Genomic DNA, 23277 nt, shown 5'->3' on the forward strand with positions numbered 1-23277 from the left:
GTAGGTTGAGAAGTGTGATTAGTTAAAATCAGGTATGAGCTGAAGTGTTGATTTAGGAAAAGTGTGGAAGATGTTTCACAAACATGGAATTTATCTTCAAAAAGACAATGAAAAGTTATAACATCTCTTTAAAAAGAGGAATGAGGACATAGAGACTTAGCTAAAAATGAATGTTCTTCTCCCCAAATTCAAATAAAACTCAGAACCTGGAATGGAAAATTTATTTTATTGCATAAGTTTGGCAAAGTTTTGTAAGCCACTGAATTATGATGGAAAAATTTCAGCTTCACTAACCATCTCTCTGTGATACATTCTTTTCATTTAAAACATGAAGCCATGTTTCTTTTTGGCTCAGAACCTGTTGGAAAACATTATGCCTGTGATTCAGAGGATTTGTACTCCTGACTCTTGCTGCTATTCCCTTCACTTTTCTCTTGTGCCTACTTCCATGAAAATGAGGGAGGAGAGTAGCTTAAAGGAGAAAAGAAAGGTGGCAGTAAGGCAAGTTGGGGTCAGAAGGAACAGAGATGATGGGGAGTAGTAGGAAGTATAGTCCAGTCTGATGCATGTTCTCTGTCAAAGACTGGTCTTACTGTTAGCAGAAGAACTGGTGCAGCTGTTCCAACATATTTCAATCGAAGAGTAATTAGCTTGTGAAGGGAAGTAATCACTCACAATATGAACATTAAAAATTTCATAAATCTATTTTACTAGCTCCCCATGTATTAGGTGAACAGAGTCCAGAGGAATTACACTGATGCCAAACACCTGTATTTTAAAGTTGATTTTATTCTCTACAGTATTTTCCTCATTCATTTCTATTCTTTTTAAAATCTTATATCTAAGAGTTCTGTAGTGTATTAAGCAACATGACGTGTGTCTTGTTTTTGCTGTCCCCACAGTTCCAAAGGGCACAGACATATGTACAATAGTGATGGGGTGTAGAATTTGAATCTATAATGACACAAACACCCCAAAAGTGTCATAGCATTACTGGGTATTGTGATGCAATTGAACCATTTTGACACGAGGTCCACAGGATTTTGGAGAGGCATTTGGTAAGGACGATCTCTTCTTTTTCTCTCAAATACCCTCTTTCATCAGACATTTACATGCAGAGGAGCATCCTGTTCAGGAGATGGAAGTATCGCTTGCTCTTCTCTCCTTCAGCATAGTCCTTTCCTTTCTGGATTATTCCTGGATTTTGGACTTCTTACCCCAGTAGCATCTCATCTCTTGCTCATTTTCTAAATATTTCCCATTAATTATGTAGACATGATAGCACTGGCACTGTGGTGGTGAAGTACAACCTGACTGCAATCTATACAACTCATATTTGCTGGAATAGAAAAAGTCCTTGCTAGCACTTTCTCTGGTTTTTGGAAGTAAGAAAGTCCTGTGAGAAGTCTGTACCACTTGTGAAGTGGTACACACAATGTGAAGACAGGTAGCACACAATGTGACACAGCTTGGTATGAAGTAGGGAGCACAACGTTACATTTACTGAGGTAACAAACACAGCAGCACACAGAGATGTCACATCTAATAAATGTTAATATAATTTGAGTCTTGGTATAGTATAACCAGAGAGAAAAATGGAGAGTCAGTATGGAAGGAGGAGAATGGATGGATGTGATCTTGCAGCCTATAAAGCAAGGGAAATTTTGGAGGCTACTGTGATGTTAAAAACATTTCTGAAACCTTCTCTTTTTAAGTCAAATTACTTGGCAATATTGTAATCTGCTTGTAGTGTGAAGTAAATAACCAAACCTATGGCTTAGCATTTTTAAGTCAAGAGGAATCTTGTGATAAACTGGAGGTATTTATAAACATAAGTTGTGTTTCTGAATGGAAAACTTCACAACAGCAAGAACTTGAGTAGTTCTGTGTACAGACTGAATTTACTACTGATATATTGTGTTGTACTCTTCATCATGTCTATTGTATATCCTTTTTCTTTTTTTGGGGGGGATTGGGAAGGGGTTGGGGTGCATGTTATTAGAGCACTTTAATCTCTTATTGTATTTGAGTTCCCTTTGTCTATCTGTTCCCTTGTGAACTGATCACGTTCCAGGTGGTATAAGTCATAGTAGCTGTGGTATGGCCATACATTTTAAAGCAAAAATTGCTGCTTGTATATTACTATCAGTCAAATACTTATTCTGACCAGTTTCCTGACATGCATAAAAGGTAGGCAGGAGGGTCTTAGTGTTTGAGACAGAGCTTCCAATTAACAAACTTCGTTACTTTTTTTTTTTTTTTTGTATCCTTTAGGGAAGGACACAATGATTTTAACACATTAATGGGTTTTCTGGTGCTTCTGGTGCTCAGTTAATATGGCAATATTCATATAAAATGTTACAAAAGATCCAGAGGTTAAAAATGGATACTTATTTTTCTATCCATTTTTAGGTGCTTGACTGAAGCCAGTAGGTGGTTTTAATTCCTGGACGGAATTCAGAATTTGTGAGATATATAAACAGGATACAATTAAGTAGATTTACAGTTGGACTCTTGGATTGCCTCTCAGTGAATATAGTCATGAATGGAATAGTTGACTCTGAGTACTATGCAATGTTTCTTTGGTACTGGCTTGGACTAGAGAATCGTTTGAGTCAGCTGATGAGGTTTGTTTTCTGAGTGAAGCATTAAGTGATTCTCAGGAGCGGGCCTATGTCCATGATTCTTTTCATGAATTGGAAGATTTGTCAGTTGAGTCCACAAGATTTGAGGACATGTATCTCGTAGTAGTTTGCAACTGAGTTGCCCTGGGTCTGAATGATTGCATTCCTCTTGGGATAGCAACAAAAAATTTTAAAGGCAAGTGTGGGTAAGGGAGCAATAGATAGGCAAGGGAGTGATAGGTTGTTGTAACAGTATGTGTGCACAGTTTGCTTTAGGTTATATTAAGCTGTCCTCCAAATTCCATGTTCATAGGCTGGGTATTTAATAAATGCAGCAGATATTAAATACGTGCAAAGGAACATTTTAGCTTTTTATTGCAACTGTGAAGTTTGGATTACCAACTTTCTGTTGTTTTATACCAGAAAAATATAGTATAAAGCATGTGACTTCGTGCAAGCATGTGACTTTCACTACAGCTTAGTGGGGGACCTATACAACCATTTCTGTTTCAAAACTTTTTTTAATTTTTTTTTTTTTTAAATGAAAGATAACACTAATTTAAATACACAATTCAGCTGTTTTCGTAGTATTGACATGTCTATGACTTTCATTGGATTTTGGATTTTTTTCTTAATACAATTCTGCATTGGTATGATTACATTTTTTGAGCCAATAAGAGCATAGTTGTTTTGATACTAAATTGAATTTACTCCTTGGAAAGCACTTTTTACTCTTTCATTTGAGAAGAGAAGACAGGTAGCATCATTTTTTTTTTCCTCACTGATACCTGTGTTGTTCATAATAGTGATTGGATTTGTTATTGAATTCTATGCTGTTCAATTTGAAACGTCAGCCTTGTGTAGAAACTGAAGGATTCTATTTCATGTAGCCACAGACCTGAGAGTTTCCAAATTTAGAAATGAAGGTTTTAGATTTCTACATATTTCTATCTAAAAAGGGTTTAAATTATGAATAACACACTTAAAATACATTTTGGGATATACTCAATATTTAATTGTTCAAGGGGAAAAGATTACATTACTCCTTCTAAATATATATATATATACACACACACACATACCGTTTGGGTTAATTTAATTAACCATTTGTTAAATTATCCTGAGCTATAGAAATCCCTTCTAAACGTTGATGTCGTTTATACCTGTTTAACTATTTTGAAAGCATTTCTAACTTCTCTGCAGATTGAATGTTTTGTCCTCTTGGAATATAATTTAATGCTTTGAGAATGTTTCATAGCTTTTTAAAATGAAAATATTACTTTTTTTTGTTTTGTTTTTAAGGCTTATATATATGAGATGCATTCAAGTACCTTTTTACATAAACTGGGGGGACACAGAGAATGTGTCGTCAACGTGGGTTTCAGTCCTTCATCTCCACAGGTAAGACTTTTTTTTTTTTTTTTTCTTCTCTTTGTAATTATAACATGTAAAACCTTCACTGTAAGCTTGCTCGCCTGTGTGCTTCACATTTGTCTGAAGATAATTTGGGAAAGTAACACTTCCTTATAATCAATGGAACTAATGGAATCTAGCTTTTTTTTTTTTTTTTTTTTTTTTTTTCTGAGTTTTTGTCACAAGTCATCTTCCTGTTGGTATTCCTGGACCTACCCAAGCTTCCCTGTAATATTCTCAACACCATATAATCCGCCCTCTTTCATTATGACACTTGCAATATCGACATATGTCCTCATGTCCCCTCTCTTCTGCAGTTGTTCTCTGCCCAGTCATCAGTGTTTCTCATCACTCTTTGGTATCCTCCTCAAAATGCGTCTTATAGGTACTCCTTATAAGTACTTTTTGAATCTTTAAGAATTAGCCAAACACAAAAATAGTTAGTTTATGATTCTTGATTCTTGATATTTTGATTTTTGATATTTAAATATTATTAAGGGATATTTTTTAAGATTTCAAAAGTGTTTTTTTTTTTTTTCTTTTTTTTTTTTTTCTTCTTTTTCCAATTATATATATTGCTTGGAGACTTGAAAGTCAAATCTGACCATACCCCTCAGGTATAATCTGCACTAGAGCTCAGGACTCCTGGCTATTTCTGTTCCTAGACCTTTATAGACTGGGGAGGGATCTTTTTGCAATTTACCTCTTTCTTGTCTATTTCCCATTGCTTCAGCTTTAAAGAAGAAATAATCATGCTTCCTTTCCTGAGATTACTTTGATGTTATTATAATAGCCTCTTCTGAGTTTGTAACTCAGAAGAGGTTATTATAATCTGTCATCCATATAATATAGTAATGATATGAAAAGTAAACAAAGCTAAAGAAATAACCAAAGGTTTTTTATACACACACACACCTCTACTTTTTGCTTATTCAGAATATAGAAGCTTTATTCGCTGATATATAAGACCTGTGGTCTATACAATTCTATAATACACACCATCTTTCACACACAGAGAAAATTTCTGATTAGAGATGGATTTATACTGGGAAATATAACTTTGTTTTTCACTGTTCTTATATTTACATGTTAATTTACTGTTTCAATGTACTGTGTAAGGGTATGTTAAACTGTTGATCTATTTTCAACTGTAGAGTGGTTATGGTGTCCACTCTAAACTTGTGTGGGATGCTGCAGCAATAAATGCTCTCACTCACTACTTACAAAGAAGAGTTCTGCCATGGAATGTGTTATGAACTTATACGCGTAGGGGAAAAAATAAATCTATCTCAAATTACCTGAGTAGATTGCTCCTAATCCTGAGAATTTACTAAAGAAATACACTGGGACAGGGAATTAGCAAGGGACTTGGGCCTGCCCTAATTAATCAAAGGCCTGAAAATTTTACAAATCAATGTTATTTTAAATGTGCTGTATTGGAATAAACAGTTGAACAGCTTTATGACAATATTTTGAAATACTGTTATTGTTGTGTTTTGTGCCTTTCAGATATAAATAAAGAATATTCCAAATAAATTTAATATTAGGCAGTGACAGTTTTTATTTTTTTACTGATCAGTAATACTACAATGTGTTAGCAGCATTATATTTCAGTGTTATGTCTTAATTTTAGTACACCAATATATACATAGAAGTCTGTTATCTAAGCTGTAGAAACCAAGGCTTCCCAACAGCCAGTTTATTCCATCAAGTCTTTGCATGCTATTTTGATTCCCATAGACTTACCTTCTTTATTTTTATTTATTGGAACTGTAGTGAAACTTTCTACTTTCACTGTTTCTTCTTACTTTAAAGAGTCAAAAGTGGTAACTCTCTCTCTGTATATGACCCTGGATTGCACAGTATCTCCTCTTTACTTCACTATTTCCTCAACAAGAGCCACTACTGTTCAAAAATATTTATGGAATGAGTTTAATTTCTTTACATCTAAGAGTATTTTTTTTTTAATTTACTTATCTCATTTTTCCATATATAAAAGAAAGTATATTTCTGTGATTTTAGAATTTCTAGAAGTTTTATTCCTTCTGCATATGTTGTTTGAACACAGAAGATGTGTTATTGCTATTCTGTGGTGAACACTATGTATTTCTAGTCTTTGGATTCAGCATTACAAGTACTGTGTTCAGTTTGGGCCTCTCTATACAAGAAGGACGCTGATACCCTGGAATGTGCCTAGAGAAGAGCTGCAAAGCTGATGAAGGGCCTGGAACACAAGTCCTGTGAGGAGTGGCTAAGGGAACTTGGGTTGTTTATTCTGTAGAAGAGGGTGCTCAGCCGAGATCTTAGTGCTCTCTACAAATAACTGAAAGGAAAGTGTGGGGAGTTGGGGGTCAGCCTCTTCTCCCAGATAACCAGCAACAGTAGTTCTTATATATTGAAGGGGAGAGATGACTTCCTGTAGTCCTCCAACATCATCTTCTTGTGGTCCAGCTATTGGCATGCACTTTGGTTGAAAAATTATAATCAGAGTCCAACTGATGAAATCTAGTGGCTTAGTTGCAATGCTATGACTCAAGACTTTGAAGTAACCAAGTTCAGACAAATCAGTTGATAAGAGGGGCAGAATGAGCAAAAGGTATAAAGAAAGTGCTGCCTATGGATGGTATAACTGAGTGTACCTCTGGACAACAGGCCTTCCATAATGAACTTCATAAAAAATCACACAGTTAATTTGGTATTGTGGCTAAAAGCTAGAAGTTCAAGGACCAAAACGCATTTTCATGAAGAGCTCTTCCTTGAGAAATGAGAGCTGTGGATTTCAACTATGTTACAATTTTCCCCATAGTTATGGTTCTGGGGAAAGATTTGGAAACTGATGTTATCAGGAATACCTTACCAAAAAGTAAGAAATAGGCAGAAACTGCTGTTTTGAAAGATTATGGCTAAAATGTAAGGTTGGATAACTAAGTTTTTCTCCATAAAGTAGTCTGAAAAGCTTTCTAAGTATTTCTGGGGGGAATTGTATAACAAAGAACAACAACAAACAACAAACAAACCAACCAATCCCCTACCCTCATACCCCTTCCCCCCCCCCCCCCCCCCAAATTATATATATCTATATGTATATACACACACACCTAAGTTTTCCAGCAAAGGAGTTGGCATGAAGTTATATTCAGAGGTGCTAGGAGAAGGCTGCAGAAGCTAAAATTGCAATGAGAATCTTTTAGAGTGGGAAAAAAGTGAGCCACACGTGAATCAGAAAATAATCCCATGCTTTGAAAGAAAGACTTTGTATGAGGCAGCCAGTCTCCAACGCTGGAAGATTTTTATACCTACTGCTACCACTAGTTAGGGATTTAACATCGACACTGTTTTTGTTTCATCCAATGTTTGAATGAATACAGTTAAGAATTAGATTGTGTTCTGGATAACCTCTGCACAAAGCCCCATTGCATTCAGAGTGAAACACTGGCAGGGGAAAGATTAAGGGGTGAAAAAAGGGAAGTGACTGATGAGTGAAATTCAAACATTCTGGCTGATCTTTCTGCTGTGGAAAGATCCAGCCAAATGTGAGGTGTATTGGCAGCACTCCAGTTCAGTGGTTCCTTGCCCAGCACCTGTCCATGAGGCAGTTTGTTCCAACCATTATTATAAGTCTCACTTGCATAAATGTTCTTCCAGAAATGAGAGAAAGAAAACCTGGATGGGTAGTGATTTTTTGGTGATTTATAGTGACTTTATTATTATTATTATTATTTACTGATGGGCATTTTTCCTTTCATCAGATTGTATTTTGGAGTTATTTATCAAATGGTTGCCATGAAAGCCAGAGGAGTCAGATGGCATTGTTTTTTTTTTTTTTTTTTTTTTTATTTTAATTTTCAAGACAATTTCTCAGTTTTAGCCTCTCAGTCTTCTTTCCCTATTTCATTAATTTTTCAAAACGTATATAGGGAAAAGTATTTAGCTAACCACAAATATTAATTGAATTTCAATCTGTTTTAAGGAATATATGTTAAGGGATATTTTAATTTTTCATTATAAAAACTGCAACTATTAACTCCAATACACTTGTGTGAATCTAAGTTAAAATAGGATGGGAATCTTATCATCCAAATGAGGAAGAAATAAATCATCTCTTTATGAAATAGTTTTGAAGCAGAATAAAAGCAAATGGGGACACTATTGCCATCTGCTGGTTTTCTTGGTGGCTTTTGTATAGTGTTGGTTTCATCTTTATACAAGCTGGGGGTATGCTGTCACATATTCCTTCTCTTATTTCTAGTTGCTTTCAAAAATAAAAATAAAAAAGGAGCTCCAAACTGTGAGCCAATGTAGGGTGCTGGAATTCATTATTTCAGGACTGAATCATAACTGATATCAGTTTGCATTGCTACAGCCCCACTGATGTTCTGAGGGGTAGCTTTGAGAGACAGCGAAAAGACACACACACACACACACACACACACACAAATAGGCATGCCTCTTGTGAAGGCATGACAATTTAAAATTGTCATTTAGAAAGCATTAATATCTTTTGACTTCCACATAATTTCAAATGGAAAATAGAAATTGCTTGCTCATAATGTGAATGAAACAGTTCACAAGTTGTTTTATCAGGAAAATATATAATGTACATGTATGTACATTATGTTACATTGATTTTTTTTTTCCATTAATTTGTCTTATTGTATGTTCAGTGAGTACAACTGTATTTCAAATAGCATTAGCTTCAGGCATATTGTTATATCATGGCAAGTTTAGGTCACAAAATAATGGACAGTGTGTGAATTACTTTGCAGATGGAGAATTTTAAATAAATGATAGAGATTTGGAAATTCCTTCCACAGATAGATTTCTACCTGTGGATTTCACTGAAAATTTCATACAGATTTTCTGCTCACCTGGTTGAAGGGAGACATACATAATGCTCCTAGAAAGGAGGTTTGCTTGTGGATCTTTCGGACAGGCACTAAAACAACCACTTGAGTAAGAATTGGCTACAGGTAGTTTTGGATGTGTCTGGGAATATGAGTTATTGTCTTTTACTAGTTACTAACAAAGTATACTTTTCCTGGTGGTAGCATCTGGAGATTTCACATTAGAACAAATGGTATAAAAATGCTATTCTTTTGCGATTTTGGTTCACTATTGATGGTTCACTTCATCATATATTTTTCCACAATAGAGGTAGCTTTTTTAGTGATATGGAAAATTCTTTTTCAGACTTTAATTTGCTGAGTTTTGGCTTTAGTATCAAATCAGTCTTGTGTCATCCCTATGTAGGCCAAATTTTTTCCAGTATGATATTCTTCCTTAAGACTCAGGACTATCTTGTCAGAGATTAAATCATGTAGATATAAAACTTGTGACCAGTTTGACCTCTAATATGACTTTTCTGAAGTCAGGAAAACTCTTTCACGTGGTTCTTTTGATCCTAGTCACAAATATATCAAAAATAGTAGATGTAAATAGAATCTGGTAGTTTTAGCTTTTATTTCTCCTTTAATTTTCTGTCTGAGAGGAATAAGCAGCCAGCTGTCAGTTTTTCTGATCTTCCATTCCTGGAGTGACCTTTGTACTCATGAAAGAAGTAGAAGCAGAAGATGGAAAGTAAGCTCACTTGGACCTATAGGGGGAAGCTGTAGTCATATCAGAAAACTCCAGAGGAGTGTATCTGGGAGTGTGAGTGCTCTCCTAATGAGAAAGCAGCAAGGATGAGGCAATGAAAAGTGGTGAGAACATTTGTTTGCATGGCAGAAAGTTCACTTAAGTTAAAATCTGGCAGCTCGGTAGCAGATAATGAACAGAGGACCCCTGGTGTTATATGAGATGATAAAACATTACAAATCTATAAAGGGTAGCAACGGTTTCCAGAAGCCTCAGAAAGCTAGATACTGAGACTATGGATGTAAGGATATTTGTGGAAAAGGACACCTGGTAAAAATCTGAAGACTGAATGTTTTCTTTTGGGTTTTAATTAACACCAGAACAAATACACTTTTGCAAGTGGGTTGCTTTTCATCTCAGAAGAAACAGTTTCCTAGATTCTAGGAATTTTTTTGGCCTGAGCTGAACTGAGTATGCCTCTAATATGCCTGTTAAACAATTACAGTTGATATGCCTATAAAATGATATTCTGTAAATGCACTACTGTCCTGCTTAAAAATTATTGTTAAAGGAGAAAAAAAGACACTTATTTTTTTGACCTGGAGGGTGGTACTACTAAATTGTTAATTATTCCAGAATATAACGAATTACCAAAACTAATTGTTCTAGTATCTTTTCTACTTTAGAGGCCTTCAAGCATCTTCTGTGATGTGCACAGCTATCTTAGGTGATTTTTCTTAAGAGCAAGCTATTTTGCTATCTTAAAATTTTTACTTTTATGCCAGTGTATATGTTAAACAAAACATATTTGCAACTGCATGCTTAAGCTAGCATATTTTATTTCACGTTTTTGATGAACTGGGTCTGTACATCCAGTCAGTCAACTCTTCCTTGCATGTCTTAACAACAAGTCTTCAACACTTTACTTACTATTCTGCAGCACTGTCCTTTCTACATACTACTTTAAGATGCTGATGAAGAGGTTTCAATTGTTTGTTTTCCTTATGAGCAGTAGGTTGCAGTAATGCAGGCTTTGTATGAGGACTGTCTTTGCCAACAATTGTACTACGGTTTGTGTCTGGTGAGAAGTTATTTTCTTGATTCTCATCCAAATAAAGAAGATACCTGCATTAAAAAGGAAAAAAAAAGCCTTATGCTGACCTTGTACTCTCTGCAGTTGAATGTATTCTTTCCTTGTCTTCTCTTTGTACTGTTAGCCAAACCTGTGTACTCTCATTTCTGTGACTAGTCTCTGTGACTCGAATGGCAGTTTGAGGTGGTTGTGTTCTTAAATTTAATGAGCACATCAGTTTAATTTTTCTATCCAATTTACTGAAACACCAGTCTGACTGAATTTTATTTCACTGTAAAACATTTATTATCATAGTATTATTTCTAAAATAGATTGGGATAGCAGAACTAAGACAACTTTTCCTAACTCTCATCAGCTAAATGATGCTTAAGTTTGATACACTTGTAAATGGTACAAATTTGTGTAAAGCAGCCAAAGGTAGATGCATGTATCTTTGCATATTCTTATGAGACTAAGACTACAAGACTTAGGAGGAAAAGTTAGACTGGGCCAAAAATAAGGATAAAAAGAACTCTGTGAAATGCAACAGCTCCTTGAAGGCTGTTGAAGAAATGTGGCAGGGAGCGAGACCTTTGCTGGTGTTTTGTTTTGTTTTGCTTGGGTTATGTTTGTTTGTTTTTATGTAAGAGTGCTTTTTGTTTTAAAAAAAAAGTCATTGACTGATGTAGCTTACATCTTCTGTAAGCTACATGTGTAGCTTACATCTTCAGAAACAAGCAAATAACTTGTTAATAATAGTATAGTCTATGAGAAACTCTTCAAATTTAGTGAGCTGCATAATCCGTCAACTTGCAAAGGTTACATGGATTTAGAAATTCAGTCAAAGCACAAAATTACAGCTTGTCTTTTATCCTAAATATAGTCCTATTCTAAGTGGCTTGGGGGAAAGGAGGGGCTTCAGCTTTACCACCTGTGGGAATTCTCAAAGGGGGCCTGATTTCCTTAGAGTGCCTAGTCTGGTTCCTACCTTTAAGTTACTGTTTACATTTACAAATCTTGGTCTTTGCTTTTGTAAGGTCTGCTTTAATTGGGGAGGAAGCTTCTGGCTGTACCACAATTGTACTATGATGGCACTTGAGTCTGTGGAGAATCTAAAAGAGTGACACAGCAGGTAGTCCTACTGAGTTTATTCCAGTCTTTGGTATCTCATAACCAGAGTTTCTCACTTTGCATGTTTGTCTCTGCATATAGCAGGAATAATGTTTCTTTTGCAGCTTTTAATAAACAGTAATGCTTTGTATAACTTAGTATGAGAGTTGTTGTTTAGCAGAAAAGTTTGCTTATACTTAAGAAATTATTGTAAGCACATATGACAACACTGAAGAAGGATGTGGATTTTTTTTTTTTTTTTAAAAGAAAATCTTCTGAGAGCTAGCAAGGACAATATAATTCAGTTTAACCATGGGATACTCCAGCCATTCTAAGTATGTTGCCAGCAAACCACAGCTGTACAGCATATGATTTTAGATAAATATGCTTGCACTGGTAAGCTTCTCAATTTATAGCACATATGTCATAAAATCTTTACTGTAGTTCTTACAAGTGTAGATATTTTATTGAATGGCATTAATAGCCTGAATGAACTTAAGTGATGGTACTAAAAAATTGGTTACTCAGCTGTTTGACTTGAGTTCTATTTACCAAGAATGTAGACAGGGAGAGCTGGGGTCACTTGTGGACTGGCAGGAGATAGGATTGGCTGGGAGCAGGAAGGAAAGGCACCAGTTGTAGTCATAGGAATACTCTGGAGAAAAGACAGCTTCTTGGAGATCATCAGATAGAAAATGAGGGCGAAGGGGGAAAGGTGGAGACTAACTGTAAGAACTGGAGGCAACTGACCTACATATGTATGGAAAGAAGTGATGATATTGGAGAGATGAAGAGAGTGCCTAGAAGGAGGGAGTGAAAGCCCTACAGAGAGAGGTCAGAGAATAGCTGCAAAGTTAACAATAATAGTTTCTACGCTTTAAGTTATGCCTTCTTTCTGAAAAAAAAAAAAAAATAGCAAAAGTGAGATGCCCAAAGCCTGGTTTTCATAGTTGCTGAGAACCCCCAGTTGATCTTAAGAGATCTGAAAATCAGTGTGCTCAATGCCTCAAAAAAACTACCCTTCAAATGACACAAAGTGAAGTGGCCAGATAAAGTAACCTCTCTTGTTCCCCTCACACACCACAAAACTGCTTTGCAGGACCCAATAATATAACACTGAAAAGGATAAACTAATGAACATCTACTTTTCATGTTTCACAAAGGGGCATTTAGAAAAATATTTTGTGCAGCGGAAATCTTGTGCTTCAAATACAGTCTTAGCTTAAGTGAGGAAGCTTTGGCAAACAGGAAGAAGTAAAGGACTAATCATTAGGAATTTGTTCAATTGTGTTCCTTTCATAGAAGTACGAATTAGGATTTAATTGTCTTATATAGTCCTCTAGGAAGTTGTCTTTCAAATATCTCATTTCTTTATCTTTCTCTCTGTCATCATCAAGCATTTCTCTTAACAAAGACCATTCAGAGAATGCAGTCCAATGCTTGCTGATGCTAGAAATCATTTTTGGGGAGAGATCAGTTCTACAGTTCCTGGTCTTTCATGTAGAACAGGTACAAAGTGTTTTGCCCCACCTTGATTAAAATCCACGCATTTGCATTACAAGCAGATTCCAGCTTCTTACATGGTCTTCAAGAAATGTAGGACCAAACGTATTGGCAATTATGATATAAATGTATAATATATAAATGTATATAATACATATATATTATATATAATATATATATATAATATATATAATATATATATAATATATAAATGTATATATATATAAATGTATAAATGATATAAATGTATAGAGGATGTATAAGAAATCAGAACTCAGCTGTTAAAAGTACAATTAGATGAAACACAAGCAAAATGAAGTGTCAAATATAATGCATTCCAAATGATCTTTTGGAAAAGGGAATGCTAAATCTTAGCTAACAGATTAAATATGAAAAGAAAAACAGACACAACTTCTGTCTCAAATTAAAATAGCAACATAAAATGATTCCAGCTGTCCGGTGGAGTATGATATAGCCACACCAAACATTTTGGCCTAGCTCCTGGCTGTATCTGAACTGTGTACAGCACAATTTGGGGAAGGAGGGAAGCAGAAATTCTTTAAAGCTGCCTTTTGTGCTTCTTTTCTTACAAACTTCCACTCTACTGCATAAAGAACAGCAGGCTCAGAACTGCCCAGTTCTTCACCCTCTAACAAGCATTCTGCATGAGCTGATTTGGCAGATGGGGGCTTCTGTTTTGCCGTCTTTCTTTCAGGACTGTAGCATGTGTTGGAGTAGGCAGGAAAGAATAAATCCTGATAAGAGCATCTTGTAACTGTTATGCTGTAGAAATATTCAAGAGCTGGGATCACCATTGTTCCTAGCTGCTGCATTTCTGAAGAGTGGTATTTGAGATGTCTAACAGCTATGGTTATTCATGTGTTAAAATGATTGTATTATAATCTGAGGAGATCGTAAATAAATTATGAAAAAACACAGATGAACCATATCATGCTAGCTGAAACATCCTGTGACTTTTTTTTTTAACCAGTCTTAAGCAGTATCCCATCCCTCAAGCTGTTGACTCATGTAAGAACCTTTCTTGAAACAAGTAGGTCACTTTCCCACTGCCATACTACAAGCCCATGTGTGGGACTTTTTCAAACATTTATGTCCTTCATTTCTGCTCTCCTGCTAAGAACACCTGGAGAGAGTCACATTGACTTCTGACATTACCTGGTCAGAAAATCCTGACAAAAAAGACAGTGAAGAAGAGAATACATGTATACTATGCACTGAAGAGAAGTTAGGTTTGGAGAAAGGCAAATTATAAAGATGTAGCTCATCTTTGAATGTTACCTCAGTAAGTGTGTTACTCTTTCACCTGAATGCAAGTGAGCCACTTTTTAGATCAGATATTCTGAAGAAGGATCAACAGAGGATGATGGCAGAAACATGAAACTCTAGCATATTTGTTCTCCCTAACTTTGGTTATTTTATTTCTGTTTTCCAAGAGAAGCTAGTTCAATGCCTGGAAACAGGGAAAGAGTGACAGAAAAAGAAATGTGATGTGATATAACCTCCAGTTATAAGAGAATAACCTGAAACAGAATATGATTTTATTTTATTTTTTTTTCTAAGGTTGATCAATTTTAATGTAGAAAATGTTTTAGTGTATGTCATTTATCTTATTTTAATGTTTTCATTTTGCCTTGTCAAATGCTGTAATAAAACAGAAAACATTTCTGCTTGTATGACATCTAACACGGAATAGTCTAAGATGTGAATTTAAAGTAAAAATAGCCATTATAGCCAACTGAGGCTAATTTTTACTACAGCTGCTTATCAATGATTAATGTTTTCCTGCAGTTTCCTAGAGTTCCTACTCCTTGTTTATTAGTTGCCTTTTGTCATGTTACAAACCATTTAATTAACAGAAGGAAAAAAACACTAACACTAGAATTTGTGTCTGAAAAAGTATAGGAGGTAAAGTTGGCCAGAATTTTACATTCCTATATCCTTCCCCTTACAATGTTCATGCAAAGGTAGGAAAACTAGACCCTGTGTCAATTACTCTGACTGTGACAGAAAAGCCAGTATATCAGGTGAAAGCCAATACATATGGAAAATGCCAAGGAGATGGTCTACCAGGCCACTTGCTCTGCTACACTGCTGCTTTCCTGAAGAAAATCTCTGAAGGATCATGCAACCAAGAGAATAGTGAATTATAATTGTTATTTTTTCACATACAAAAATATGGTTGAAGTTAATGGAAATTAATACAGCATATCAATGTATGTAAACATGCATTATTTTAATAGATTATCTTAGAAGATTATTTTTTTAAACATATCTTCAATTAACTCATATATTTAATTGAAAAAAACAAACATTAAAGATCACAAATAAATGTACTTCAGTGATGCTTCATTTACTTTAAAGTTATTATAATTACATTTCGGGGACAAGTCTTTAGCACGTTGTTTGGAAAACACCAGGATCATGTAACAGAAACACTGAAAGGAATGTATCCAGATGATGCTTTAGGAAAAAAAAAAAAGATATAGAAGCAAAGAAATACATTAGGTATTAATGTCAGAAAACATTGGTTCATTCATTCATTCATTCCAGAAGAACAAAAAGAGATTGAAATAGTAGAAAGGAAAAGTATTGCTTGAAGTTTAAATAAACATTAACACTTGAAAAAATGCTACCATTGAAAAAAAATGTCTGATTTTTGTGTGAATGTTTTAACTAGTTTTTAAAAATAAAAAACAACAGCAACAACAAAAAAGTAACAACAATATAAACTAGAGACCAACTATTTTAATGTAGTGGAAATATAAAATATATCAAAGCATGTTTTCATATTTAATTCCTGAGATGAAGATAGGTATAGAATGTAGAAAAGGGCCGTTGACATTAAAAATATCCTCCTGCAATTTTCTGTTACTCCAGCCAGATCAATGACTTGATCCAAATCATCTTCCAATCAATTCTTTATGAGGTCAAGTTTTTATTAGGCCATGAGACAGGGATAAGAGCAAACATCCAAAGTGGGAGGAGGAATAAGGCAACAGGCATTGAATATTGGCACTACAGATGTGTCTGTGCTCTCAGGTAGTTAGTCAAGTTCTGAAATCTACACTATTCCAATTTTTTGTTTAAACTTAATATAAATCTTTATAAGTAGCAAGGACAGATAATAAAAGAAGACAGTAAATATTCTGAATAAGAACAGATGCAACAGACGTCACAAGATTAAATAGGCAGCATTGCTAGAGTCTAGGGAAAAATTGAACACAATTTTCACTTATATTCTATTTTAGAAAAGTGATACACATGGTTAGGAGAAAAAAATGTCTAAAAACTGACTGCCTTTGAGCCAGTCATTGATCTAGAACAAGATCTTGGGGTTCCATAGTTGCATGTAAACATCAGTTTAATGTTTAGTAGCAGTGAGTAAAACAATGTCGAGTTATGAGGAAAGAAACAGAAAGCAGAACAGACATCTTCATGTTATTGTATACATACATGACAGTCTATGTGCAAGTTTGTTCTGCCAATCTCAAAAAAAGATATAATAAAATTGGAAATGATTCAGAAAAGACTCACCAAGTTGCTCAGAGACATGGAATGACTTTGACAGAGGAAGTAACGGATTAGAATAAAGATTCTTCAGCCTGAAAAAGAAGCAATTCTGAGATGTTATATGAGATGTCTAAATAAGTCATGCGGAAATTTCATAGCCTGCAGAAGATGGGTGAGAAATAGTTGTTCATTTTTCAATAGTGAATTAAAGGACATCAGATGAAGGTGCCATAGCTTGAAAACAAATTAAACAAGGATTTTCCCTAAAAATAGTTAATTTTTGGAATACCTTTATATGGGATACTGTACATGCTCAAAATTTATATTGCTTTAAAGGAAGACTGGACATATTCATAGGCAAGAAATCCATTAAAGGTAAATCAGAATACATAGAAATCACATTTAACGTGAAATGTGTTTGGGTTTCAAGTTCTACGGTCAGAACACTAGGGATGATGTACTTAGTCTCTTCTTATAACATGCTATTCTTAAAAGTTAATCTCTTACATTCTTATTTCCTGAGCATCCACTTTGGGTCACTATCAGAGGCAGGATATTGGGCTGGTGTAACCCAGTACAGTCATTCTCATAAATTTTCTCACGTATTTTCCACAGCCCAAAGGCGGAGTTACCTCTACATTTGAATTTACTAACTCTGCCTTTATTTTACATGTGTACTTTAAGTAAGTATTTTGCTAGTGACCTGAATAAAGTTATATCAGATCTTTGATTATGTCATAAAAAAAAACAACTGAAACCTCATATTTGTGGCTATGATCTCATTGAAAAATTTCTATATGTTTAGCCAATGCATGTAGCTGATATTGTTATTATAGTTAATGTAATGCCTGAGCTTTTTTATACAAAAGTGACATAGTCTCTCTTTTTTCCTGTTTTCTCCGTTTCTTCCTTCTTTTGTAACCTCTCTATGAATAAGGCTGTGCTCCACTCTTCCAAAAATGGTAACTGTTGTTTTTCACCATTAACCTTCTTCAGCATCTGTTGGAGCAAAGGTACAATGACCTTTATTATGATGCTGGTAACAAACAAGGCCATTTAATTTCACAGTTGACATTATTTATTTTACAAAAATCCCCTCACACACACCTTTTTTTACCCCCTTAAACCTGAACAGATGGGTAACATGGACTGCATCTAATCCCTTTTAGAACATGTGTCATATCTATGGTACAGTAATACTCTTAATTCCACACATCAGGCTTTTATACTTCCTTTTTTTTTAGTGCTCAGGTTGATTCAGGTTTCATCCCATTATTGATGTCACTGTGAATGCTATCAGTAATGGCAATAGCAGAAAATTTAGGGAATAAAGAACTCTATACATTATGATTTTGATCACCCTTTTTTACAACTTTATTGTTAGGACTAGCTGCCCTACTTGTAACAGCAGAAACACAGACAACTGAAGTACTATCACCATTTTAAGAGATTTTACAGTTTTCCAGGTGAAATCTTCAGGGAAAAAACAACACAAAACAAACAAACATACCAACAAAAAGAACACCACCCTGAAATAGTGATTCTTGTGATCTTAAAAAGTGTGATTTGAAACTTAGCTGTTCATATATTGAAATTTTAAATTATTGCTCTCCTCTCATTTTTGGAAGCAGAAATCGTGGAGTCTTTGTTTGTTTGTGGGTGCATGCGAGTGTACTTTAAATGACACTGAAACTCCCTTTTGATAAGATTTCAGTCTGCATTTTTTCACACTGACAGAAAATAACTCCTTGTAAGTTTCATAAATTTTTGGAGAAAAATCACTAGATTTCATCATTTTTAAAGTAGACTAGCATCACCACAACTAGATGATCTACACAATTTACCTTTAGATTCTACTAAATTTTATATTCAATACATATTTACACATAAAAATCATTGGGAAAGCTTCTTATTTTTGCTCAGAAAAAATCCGAGAACTATACACAGATGATGCTGAGTTTATGATATCTTTAGTAAGTACTAAACAAAAAGCAATATTTTTTTTTTCTGTTATTTCAATGCACTTTTTACAAGTGCTTTTGTCATTTTCTGAAAAAATAAACAAAACCTGATGTTGCTTTCATTGCTTGTTCAGTGAAGTCCAAGTTTCCTATCAGGCTAGGTGCCCGCTAGGTGTTACCTCAGTGAGCCTTATAACTTAAAAGGCGATAATGTTTTTCCATATTTTCTTATGTATATGCCTGTTACTTCAGTTCTTTCAAAAGCCTCACAATTTTCAGGTCATGCCATATGCAGAGACCTCAGAAAAAGGCAAGGATATCTAAATTTTAGTGTATCCAAAAAGGGATAAAGCAATCATGGTTTTAAATCTCAATTAGAGCTGTGTACATTGAGCAGTAATAGATTAAATTTTTCCTTGCTTTGAAGAAACAAATTTCTTTTTTCCTTGCCTACAGTTAAGAAAACTCACCCATGGTCTCACAGTATGCACCTGAAACTTGTGACCATAAATTCAACAGCATTTTTTAGGATAGACCTTGTGCTGCAATTACATTATATGAGGTTTTCTGAGTCTCAGAACAAGTCTGTAAAGTATGTCTTTTGCAGGCTTAAACCACGTGGATGATCTAAGGAAGCTCTTATCTATCTTCTGTTATGTAATTCTGTTTTCTCTCACTCTTTTTTTTTTTTTGTTGTTCTCCTTATAAACATATTAATATAAAATATAATAATATATAATAAAATAATATATACATATATATATTATTATATTTTCCCAGAGATATCATAGAAGTTTCTTAGGAGATTCTTAGAAGTTTCTTATCTCAGAAACTTCTTGGGGAAAGTGAGAATATCCTAGTAGATCCACTGCCAATTTGAAAATGTGTCTCACTAGCAAAATATTAAAAGTAAAATTATTCTTAACCTGGTAGTGTACTACCCAGGATGAGTGATGGACTCCAGTGAGAGAATTGTTACCATGTATCAACTACAGTTTAAAAGTTTTGAAAGCTGATTTTTTGCACCACTATTTCCCCTGGTTCTGTAAGGTCTGGCACACTTCAGGCAATTAAAAATTATGTAGAGTGTGAATACTTTTATTATGGTCAAAGGGATTTTGGTACAGATACTGATCATATGTAGACAGCTTGAGTTCATTAGCCTGTACTATCTCTCTCTCTGCAGTAGCCGTGCAATGTCTGCAGAAAACTCTGTGTTGCTATACATTAGCTTATTGGTTTATTGTTTGCCTAGAGATAACTAACTAGCTCCCCAAAACCTAGTCTCTGAAAAGTGCAGTGCAAAGACATCTGACTGGCCCTGCATGTGGAGAGCTAGCTCTTGTCTCTGGGAGTTTATTAGTGCAAGCCTTGTGCATTTACATTCTCTCTCCTTACCATTTTCATGAACCCTCCTCAACTACCTGTTTGCCAAACAAAATATCTAGTCTACTGCATTTTGTGCAGTCTGTTTTAAAGCTTTCCAGGTGCCAGTTAAAATTTCAGCTTTGCTTGTTTCCATCCCAAAGCCACCAGTCAGTCTTCGCGGGTTTAGAATAGCTAACACTGTAATGTAATGTGCAGCCATGAAGAATGACATTATGTCTGTTATACTTACAATTTCAGGGTTGAAATGTTATGGTGATGGATACAGTATAGGAGCCTTTGTAGAACAGAATAATTAGAATTTAATTGCCTGAACTGAATGTGGATGGAACACTGGGGGTGAGAAGAGTGCAGTAGTGAAAAGCAACATCTGATTCCAATTGCTAGATTTTAGCTAACTTTTCTAAGTTAAAGTATTTTTTGTAGATGTATAATGTCAAATATACGAAATAATAAAAGGGAAAACAGAAATTACAGATATATAATTCTAAGAAAAGTTATATAGTGAGATTTCAGTTCATATGATTTTATGGAGAGTATGGCATGAAGTTTACTATTTCATGTATACATATTTGAGCTAGAATTTCATACGAGTAGAAGATACAGAACTAGCAGATGAATCTTGAGAACATCCAAAAGATTATACTATAAACCAGATGTCACACCATGTCTGGAAACATTTAATTGTATCTGGAGCACATCATATTTTGTCCTGTGATTCTAACTAGAATTTGCATTCTTTCCATTTTATTTTCAAGGCTGATTTAATATGAAATATGAATTAATGCTGTATTTGATACAAAATTAAGAAATATATAGTTTGTGTTTGCTTAAGGAGGAGTCCAAAAGCCTAGAGGAATATATTAGTGATAACAATAGATGCATATAAATGTGTACCATTTATCATTTAATTACTGTCAAGTAATAATAATAACAAACCAGTGTTTTGAAAAAAATCGTTTTCTCATTGGGCTGTTTTAGCTGAACAACTGAAAGACTTAGCTGTTAGGACTTATCTTAAGGTTAAAAAAGTATTAAATAAGGGACACCCAAGCTGTGATTCCTTACAAAATTTCTAAGGATTTCCAAAATTCCTTCTCTTCCTTGAAGAATACTGTATTTTGATTGTGAAGTATGGACATAGACTACCACTTTGTTTTTCTTGTAGCTATACATTACCTAAATGTTTTGAATAGATTCCAGCTATTATTTGAAATGTTGGCATCTGCTTTGAAATGAAACTTTTGAGGTTCTCCCATCAATAAAGTATCTATGCAGTTATATTGTGATACTTAGTGAGAGAAGTGTTTTTTGCTTCTAAGTGCATTCTCTTTCCAAATTTCAGATTCTCTATATTTGGAGTTTGGAACAAATCATCTCTATGAATGACTCAACTTCAAAATGTTTTGTTTGCACTGCAGAATATGATACATTCCCCATTGGGAAGTAGCTAATCTGGCACATTTAACTGGTGTTCCCACTGACTTACCAAGAGTTATGCAAGCATCACTATCCCATGACTTGAACAGCTCCTGTTACTTTTACTTTAGATACTGCAAGAGAGTGTTTAAAAACATCTTGTAAATAATAAGGCCTTCAGGAAACTTAGGTGCATTATTTCAAGATTCCTGTAATACAAAGCTCTGTATGGAACATACAAGATTCCACTTTCTTTAAGTTATATGCCTTTATTGTTTTTAAAAAGACTATCCTTTTCTCTCAAAAATCTTTGAGAATGCAGTATGTCATTTAAGACCATGGTTTGGCTTTTGAATATGCTACAATCTGCAAAATATTTTCCCAAGGAAAAGGTGGATTACCCAACAATAAAATGAACTTTCATTCTGTGGGTAAACAGAGATGGGGAGGAATAATTCGGAAACAAAATATGTTTTCAGTACCAGGCCATATTGTCCAGGCGAATATACACATTATAAATCTGTCAGCCGCAAAAGATGAGTATTATCTGGAGGAAAATAAAACCTTTAAAAAAAAAAAAAGACAGGAAAAAAAAAAGCCATACTAAATTAACGAAGTTCATTGTCATCTAAGTCATTCAGATGGAATAATGAGGATTTGCATTATGGAACTTGAGGGTGTGTGAGAGTGACAGGAATACTTCTTTTAGGTAGGTTATTTTAAAAGGCAAATCTCTATTAACCTTTTACAAAAAAATGTGATGATTATATAGCCAATAAAGACTGCCCAATGCAAGGTAGTTTTATACAGCAAAATGAGCTATGTTGTCTCCTTTTTGCATGCAAGGAGAACTAATATAACTGCATTGACTAGGACCAGCCTTTCTGACTTCTTCAAAAAGGAAATGCAAACAGAAAAGACAATGAGAGAGTATAGAGGAATAAGAGGCTGGTCTCTGGTTCTCCAGGATTAAGTAAAAGAAAACAACTGTTAATCCATTTGTTTAATTACATACTTTAGACTTCTACTAGGAAATAGAAAGGTTTTTCTTCATCCCTTTGCACTGTATGGGAAATTGTGAAGAGGCAAGAGATTTTTATTTGTTTCATTAAATACTTTTGTAGATAAACTATATGATACCAAGTTTGGAATCCATTTGACTGATATCACTACAGCTGGCCATCCTGTCAGGGTGATTACAGCTGAAGTGAAAACCATTGTAGTTTTTAACCTCCTACTTCTGTAAACATTTCCTGTTCCACTGAGTTATTTTTGGAGTTTTAATGTGCAGTGATTCCAAAGAAGAAGTGCCAATGAGTAGGGTGTAAAAAGCAGTATTGAAAATCACTTACTTTAGCTTAGAATATTATATACTAGAAGGCAAAGTGCCTTTCAATGTATCTATGTACACATTTTTTCTGACATTATTTCATTTATCTAACTAGTTCTTTTCTGACAGATGGGCACAAATTATGGCCTCAGAGTTCAAAATTAGAACAAATGACAGGGTCCACCAGAGTTCTGTTCAAGATCCAGAATGAAGGATTCCTAAGAGCTAAGCTTAATCAAAATTAAGTTACAGATCATTAGTGGACAGCATTCAAACCATATCCACTGTGCATCCTCTTGTTTCATTTTTGTTTCCGCTATGCTTCTAAATTACGGATTTCAGGCTTTAAAATTG

At 34.6% G+C, this 23277-nt stretch overlaps 1 protein-coding gene across 1 annotated transcript in view; it reads left to right on the forward strand.

Moving 5' to 3' along the window:
* The window catches only part of WDR27 (WD repeat domain 27), a 122410-nt gene that overhangs the window by 66162 nt on the left and 32971 nt on the right, over positions 1-23277 (forward strand). Inside the window, exon 23 of the mRNA XM_068676862.1 lies at positions 3927-4025. Coding sequence (XP_068532963.1) covers positions 3927-4025 — 99 coding nt within the window. The remainder of the gene's footprint in view (positions 1-3926; positions 4026-23277) is intronic.

The sequence above is a fragment of the Anas acuta genome, chromosome 3, assembly GCF_963932015.1.
Source record: "Anas acuta chromosome 3, bAnaAcu1.1, whole genome shotgun sequence".
NCBI classification, from domain to species: domain Eukaryota; kingdom Metazoa; phylum Chordata; class Aves; order Anseriformes; family Anatidae; genus Anas; species Anas acuta.